The sequence below is a fragment of the Plasmodium fragile genome (genome assembly GCF_000956335.1).
Source record: "Plasmodium fragile strain nilgiri unplaced genomic scaffold supercont1.166, whole genome shotgun sequence".
Classification (NCBI taxonomy): domain Eukaryota; phylum Apicomplexa; class Aconoidasida; order Haemosporida; family Plasmodiidae; genus Plasmodium; species Plasmodium fragile.
Window position 1 is genome coordinate 6,498 of NW_012192746.1, and position 7,994 is coordinate 14,491.

The window sequence follows — 7,994 nt, forward strand, 5'->3', positions numbered from 1 at the left end:
CAAAGTTTCTTCTTTGGGTAATTCACCTAGTTCCAAAGTTTCTTCTTTGGGTAATTCACCTAGTTCCAAAGTTTCTTCTTTGGGTAATTCACCTAGTTCCAAAGTTTCTTCTTTGGGTAATTCACCTAGTTCCAAAGTTTCTTCTTTGGGTATTTCACCTAGTTCCAAAGTTTCTTCCTTCTCTGCTTTCTCCTCTAATGATACATCTCCTTCCGTGGGTTCTTTTTCTGTTTGTTCCCCTTCTCCTCCTAGTAGTAATGCTCCTTCTTCGGGAGTTTTTATATTTCCTTCTAATTGTACATTGTTCTGTGGAGGATCCGCGACGTTTACAGCAACATCCGCAGGATTTTCCAATTTTACTTCCTGCTGCAAAAGAGGAAATGAAAAAAAAAAAAAAATTTCGTTTAGTATTATTCTCACGTAAACTGAAGCTGTAGTCACAATTTACTAAAATGTAATTAGTACAATATATATGTCTATATGTATCATTCTCTTTATATATTAAAGATTTAGCTTACTTCTGAAGCATGGATTAGAAGATTAGCAAAAGATAAAATAAGGATGATTATGGAAAAATACGAACCCATAGTTGCAGCTTTACTTTTCTTTCTATATAATATAACGCGGATTCTAATATAGTAATTCTTCCGGATTTAAGAAAAAAAAAAAAAAAATGGAACAGTACTGTTCTATTAGATTATATAATTATATTCGTTCTTATATTTCCTTTGCCCTTTATAAATTATTTAATGAAAAGAAGAAGAGAACTCCTTTTTTCCTCTTTTTTTTTTGTATGGAACATGAGCAGTAAAAGAAATAATATTTTCCCTCCACTACAAGTATAAGTATAGTGAATACTATGTATGCGGACACTCATATATCATTATTACATAGAACTCATCATTCCGTATTTGTTCATTGTATAAAATAGTACAGGAAGTAACTGAAAAAATTAAGAACACGGGTATGTACTGCTGACATAATAATAATATAAAATAGTAGGAAAGAAGCAAGAATATAGAGCAATAGAGAAAACACGGCACTGTAGAATATTTCTTTATATAAAAATTTAAGTACAAAGGTCTTATCCTGAGAACATAAACAGGACAAAAAAAAAAAAAACGAATAAAAAAAAGTAATTTGTCAAAAAAATTTTTTTAATTAAAGATACCGCAATAATTACATAATTAATTAAAATAATTTATATAAATGTTGAGATTTTAGAACCATACTTTTGCATGCCATAGTATAGCACCAAAAAGAATTATTGAACAACGTTTTAAAAATTTATTTGCACTGAGCACAAAGAAAAAATCTGTGCTCCTTAGTAATAGGTTTAATACCAAGAAGGAAAAAGATTAAGTGAGTGCTAATGTAATTTTACAGGGTACTTAGTTTTAGATTTTGGGTTCTGGGTTTCTTGGTTTATATTTAAAGTTTATTTTTTTTTTTATAATAGACGATTTTATAATTACATAAGTACATACAACTTACGTTTCTATATGACGCTTATACGGTTTAGTAATACAGATCTTTCATGATGAATATTATGTGCCTCACTATTCGTATACAAACCTGCGTTCAATCCATGTTCTATGGAAACATGTTGAAAATTTTTTTTTGGTACATATATTATACCCCAAAACATAAAGTTCAAATGTGACTTACATGCGTTTTGTAAGGTATTTTACACTTCCTTAAACAATAAAAGGTATAGTATGTGATAACATAGTTCTCATAGGCTATTCCCAAAAGCAAAGAAAAAAAAAAAAATAATAACGTTATTCTACCTTTTTAAGACAGAAACGACGTCACAGATAATATCATGTGTTATAGGTATAGGATACTGTAAGATGGCACGTATATTGCATGCCGCATGCCACTGTTTCTACTCCTCACAGTAATATAGAAGCTTCTGATAATTATACCATTGTAACAGCACTAGTATATATATATGTAGGTGTATAGGGAAGAATCAAATAAAATGGAAATAAAATTAGTATAAAAGAATGAATAAATAAATGCATATTGTATTATTTTCTTTTTTCCTTTCTGTTTATTAGTATTCTTAGTTAATACAGGGAAAAACATCATTGCGATTTGTTCGTCCACTGAATTACTACTTTATTGTAACGGGGTCACATATTTCTAAGTGTTTGCTTGCCCATTTAACTAAATGTGCGTTGTACTTTTTTTTTTTTTTTTTTTTCTTATTTATTCGTATCATCGAGAAAGCGGGCTAAAGCACAGTACTAGTGTACCTTTATAAAGATTATTAAATGAAGCATTGTGTGCAATTCCTTTGAAGTGACCTTCCTTCCATTGTTTGTTTCTTTGTTTCTTTGTTTTTTTTTTTTTTTTTTTTTTTTCTTATTTATTCGTATCATCGAGAAAGCGGGCTAAAGCACAGTACTAGTGTACCTTTATAAAGATTATTAAATGAAGCATTGTGTGCAATTCCTTTGAAGTGACCTTCCTTCCATTGTTTGTTTCTTTGTTTCTTTGTTTCTTTTTTTTTTTTTTTTTTTCTTGAACGCTATATATATGACAACGTTTTATGGAAAAGGTGACTACCCTATGTTTTGCCTCCTTTATTTGACGAGCGTATCAAATATTTATCTTTAAATATAATACCATTTGAAATGCTCCCCGGTTGAAAAAAGAAAATAAAGGCAGGGGGGGCTTGTGGTTCATCCCCTTTTGCCTTGGGGCAACTTTGAAATAACCAGTGAAAGTATGTGAAGCGCACAGCACAAAAAATATTATTATAATACAGCTAACAGTGTGATAGGTTATGCAGAACATGCTGTCGCAACTATGTTTCCTGGGACGGTCAGCATCTTTGCCTGACGCGCCCCGATTTTTCGTTTGACTGGAGGTGATAACGTGTTGTCCAGATGTCACAGCGAGAAAAGCAGCATCGTTTGCTGGAGCAGGTATTATATACATAGGTCACAATATGATGCATACTGTGGAGAGGTTTTTTTTTTTTTTTTTTTTTTTTACGATGGCACACTTCCTTAAAAAGGGCCATTTTGTCCTTATTAGCATGTTATGTGACTTGGAGTAGGACCATATGACACCCTTGTAACGTAACTTCTTATACACGGAACGCGCGCGTTGCATAGGCATGTGTGTGAGTGCCTATGCAACCATGCTAAGAATTGTCATATTCTTTTCTGGTCAGCATGACCTTAAGGAGTGAAGAATTATTATTCCTTCATTAAGTCCTGTTATTACGCTAACCTATTGGGTTTCAGGTGGAGTGTGCATCAGGTCATTGACACGAGATGGATGACGACTAGGTTTACGAGTGCGTCGCAATATGGTGGCTATGCGGTAAAAAATGGACAAGGTGGAAAGCACAAGCAGGCCATCACAAGTGTTCAGGCGTGACCATGCTCAGTTGACATTGTACTCAGTAAAAACTGTAACACCGCAGAAGCTCACCATGGTTTTTCCAAAACGAACAAACCAATCATCTCCTAGGCGCATGTGGGATGTAATTATAGGAAAGAACATGAAGAAAAAAAAGGGGCCCTCCCCCCTTTTTTTTTCCCACGTTCTAACTTCTACATTTTATCTGCGATGTGTAAGATGCCTCCTGTTTGTCCTCGCTGTATAGCTTTCTACTCTTTCGCTCAAAATGTTAACCCATTTGTCCTTGTTTCGGACAACACTTTCATGTGCTAATTTGTTCAAACGAACTACCAGATTCTCAAATGGTATGCTCCATATATATTTTCCTCTCTTTCTATTAACAAAATTGCGAAATAAATTTTCACATGTCCTTCGGATGCATTCGAAGTCATACAGAAGCTCCCTTTTGGATTCTTCCCACAACTTTAACTTGTACTCATCAGGCATATTATTCGTTTCGGCTAGGTTGTAAAACCACCTGTTTAGATAGTTCACCATATCGTAGTACTTCCTTTCTAAATACATCACGTGATAAAAAAATGAAATAAATGCCTTTCTTTTACTAATCCATAAGGGATTTGTGTACGGAATGTTCAATATTTGGTCGTAAGTAAGATTCCTCTGAAGGCCTTGAGGGGGGTCAATGTGTGGAATCCTTGATTGATATCTTTCCAGGGTATGTTTCTTCCAGCTGGAGTAAGGGGGACCAGAGTTTTGCATTTCGCGCGCTCCATAACTTTGTTCGGAAAAGTCTCCATAACGTCGCTGCGGTCTCCGCCCCCTATCTATGTCTTCGACGGACCAGTCAAGCTGCAGATCCTCAGGGTTGCCATAATTTCCCCGCTCCTCCCATTTGCGTTGCCCTCCACCGTCCCATTTAAAGGGCATCTTACCGATCCAATCATTCCATTTCTTGTCAACCCAGTTGCCTTGCTGCATGATGGGCCTTCTATAATCATGCTGCTTCCTGCCGAACCCGCTGCGGAATTGCCATTCTGCACCATTACCCATTGTGTCAATCTCCTCCTGTGAGCGCCACTCATCATCTATATCATTGTGGCCCTTTTTGGGAGTGTGATGCTTCCCATTCTTGTACTGATTCTCGCTGAGTAAACAATCACCCAAATACAGCGACAGCTCAGACAGACTTCTTGCATGCCTGGACGGGTATGTCCTTGTGAAGGTTCTTACCTCATTTGTCCCTTTTATACTCTGCAAAGAGGAAGAGTAGAGTGAAATAGGAATACAGTGAAATGAGGTAAAGTAGAACAGAGTAAAATGGAGTGATATAATAAAAGCCACAAGACGCAGTGGGACAACATTTCAGGGGGGGGAGACCAAGCAAAGGGGGGAGCAAGTAAGGAGCATGTGCGATGATAAATATGTAACAAAGGGGACAAATTGCACTTTCGTACGCGGGGAAGTTATGATAAAAAAAAAAAAAAAAGAAAGAAAAAGGGAACGTGCTGCTCAAAACGTCCACCTACTAGTGACATAGTGTACAGCAGTAGGGGAGGTACACATAGCGCGTACACCCACGAACGACGGTTCTTCGAATGAATCATTTTGATGCCACCTTCCGTTTGTGCGCGCAGCGTTAAATATTCACTTAAGGAAAAATCTAATTTTTCTGTTTTACTATAAATTCCTTATTTCAACTATGGCGTGGTCAGATGACCTACTTGATAGCAAAAATTTCTTGCCCAAGTGTGTCAAATAATGGTTACCGCTTTACACTATTCTATTTTTACTACTATATCTTATTCGGTTCCTTATTATTTTCTCCCTGATATTCAACTGTTTCTATTGTATTTTTCTCTTTCCAAAGAGTTTTCCAATTTTTTGATAATATAAAAAGAAAAGAAAAAAAAAAAGAAAGAAGAGGCACACTAGAAATAGTGCTACGAAATGCTAAAGCACAAGAGAAATGGGGTTACCATAGAACAGCTGTGTAAACATGACATAATCATGGCGTAAGCATGACATTTATCGCGGCATAATCACGATGTAATCACGATATATGTACGATATAATCGTAATATGTGCTAAACACAGAAAAAGGAAAGCTACTTCCACTCCTTAAAAGTGATTTTGAGCGAAATGTATATGACCATGCTTCCTGCAGGAGCACCGATCAACGAACCCATATTCATTAAATAACACTTGGTTCATATTACACATACGAAAATAAAAGTTTAACTTGTGAATGATGGCTAAAGAATATTTTATGTAGTCAAGTGTAACATTCAGGTAAGGGCTTATATACAAATTACAAGGTAACTGGTGAACCGTATGTACAATATATTCATAATTTTACTATCGCAGTATTATGCGTCAAATGGTGTATTAAATGTGCATCTAATTTAGAAACAATGGGGGTGCGCTGTAAAAGAATATGAATAAATAAAACTGTTAATATTCACGGGTTTAGGTCTAATAAATATAAAAGTGCCAACAATATAAGTTTTACTTTTTTGTTATGTGTCACGTGCACGACTGTAGCAAATAGATGGAGTATCTGAATTTTTGCACTATACGTTCCTTTCTCATGGTAACACCAACACCCTTTTCTAATAGCAACTGTTACGATTGTGTCCGTTACGATAGCATCTCTTGATACATGACCAGCTAGGACAGCACCAATACGCGTTATGAGCACACCCACTGGGACGACACGAGCACCCCATATATGAACATTTGTTATAAGAGCACCTGGCGGGGGTGGTACTAACACCTGCTACAATAAAAGCGGCACCTGTTGCGGTTGCACCTGTTGTTACATAGCACTCGTTATGGGAGCATCAGCGCCCGCCCATACAGCATCTATTAATACACTACCTGTTATAACAAAGCCAGTGCACGCTACTGAAGCACCCGTCACGACCATCCCACGGTCCACTACAGTAGCATCTGCTCCGGTAACACCCTTAACCATATCAACATTTGCATCCTGTCCTGTGGCACTAATAGGTTTATTGTTGCGCAGATCCTTAGTATTAGGAGTATCCTGACCACCATGGGGTGTATGGCTGTTATCAGGTTGCTGAACGCCAGGACCGGCATCGCCGAAACTGCTGTCTGTACTTGTCTTGCACAGTAATATCACTATCGGAAGTGTCGGAAGCAACTGCGTCTGTGGCGATACCGGGGGAAGCCGTCAGAATGAACAGGTTGTACGTCCTTTACGCCTACAACGGGAGCAGTTTGCTGTTCACCTTTGCGGGCAGAATTAATTATAGCAGCACCTACTTGGCCAACAGGAGTTTGACTGCCACGAGTGTCATGTTGTTCAGCATCGGCAGCAGCACCATTCTCGCGCAGGCTGGTAGTTTGCTGAACACCGGAAGCATTCTGTCCACCACTTCCGCCTGAAGAGGGGCCGGTGGGACCCGGGGGACCTCAGGTATCAGATTTTGAACCGTTATTGGAGACAGCACGTACACAATTACTAACAGTAGCCAGGGCAGAGGTACCGCTGGAATAGGCACCAATGGCAGCAGAGAGAAAATTGCTGGAACCGCCGCGCGTGGTAGTGGAAGCGCGGTCAGTAAAAGTAGTACTATCCTTATGTTCGGAAGTACTAATGGGACCAGGGGGACCCAGTTGCGTCTATAATTATGTCATAGTGCGCACGACTTTCCTTATTGTTCGGATTATTGGATTATGGTTATGTCGACAAATTCTTAAGATTTGCTGCCCCTACTATACCACATGTGACGCAACTCAGTGCGATCTTTTCAGCATATTCCGGTGTTATATCATTAATACGACTGGTTTGGCTTGTATGAGTATTCTTCTCACATATGTATGTTCATGTGTGACATGTGTTCATGTTATGCTGTACGATAAGCGGTGAAGGGGAATGTATGTGTACATTTCTGACGTCATTCGGGGGTAGTACCCTTCCAATATACATACATATATATGTGTGGTCATGTGTTCCGTGTGTGGCCATGCGTTCCATGTGTTCAATACATTCAATGTGTTCATGTTATGGTACGGACACACACAGTTCCATGTTATTTGGTATACAATACGGGAAATTTTAAATATGATCGTTGTGCTCCTTAAATTCCGAGTAAGGCATGTCCTGCTTTTTCCTGTTGCATAGGACACTGGATTTATTCGTAGTTACCAATATAGACCCTATAAGCTACTGCTGCAATCAGTGCAATAATTCCCTTCGGATGCGTCGCCGCTCGTCCTACAAAACACATTGATCAACCATTTTCTTCCACTAATACATTTCCCTTTACCCTGCTTCGGGCATGAAAACGGAGGGCGGCAATGGCAACATGTCCGTACTGATTCGACACGATTTCGATTCCTTCCTTCGTCAGTATTGCCCCAATGATTTTTAGGATTGGGGGTGGCCATAAAAGGAGCATTTCCTTTTATATTGTAAAAACTCCTTCATGTTCCTCAGTTATATAATATTGCTGTAGTTCAAGAGTGTTTCCTTTAAAGCTCAATTGAGTCATATGCGCATACTCTAATTTCATCATCGTGCTTTTATGATTTCTGGCATACAGTTATACATATTTTCCTTAGCGTCCCAGTTTACACACCGCGCG

General features: G+C 38.1%; 2 protein-coding genes across 2 annotated transcripts in view; both read right to left on the reverse strand.

Moving 5' to 3' along the window:
* AK88_05583 (uncharacterized protein) overlaps nt 1-587 on the reverse strand; it is a gene marked incomplete at both ends in the record, with an annotated part of 3,000 nt that extends 2,413 nt beyond the window's left edge. Inside the window, 2 exons of the mRNA XM_012483185.1 lie at nt 27-366; nt 519-587. Coding sequence (XP_012338608.1) covers nt 27-366; nt 519-587 — 409 coding nt within the window. The remainder of the gene's footprint in view (nt 1-26; nt 367-518) is intronic.
* Nucleotides 588-3,579: 2,992 nt separating this feature from the next.
* On the reverse strand, nt 3,580-6,788 carry AK88_05584 (uncharacterized protein; the record flags this gene model as incomplete). Its single annotated transcript, XM_012483186.1, has 3 exons — nt 3,580-4,632; nt 6,239-6,553; nt 6,670-6,788. Coding segments are annotated over 3 exons (1,487 nt in total), but the record flags the coding sequence as incomplete, so codon positions are not given.
* Between the last annotated feature and the right edge of the window lie 1,206 nt (nt 6,789-7,994).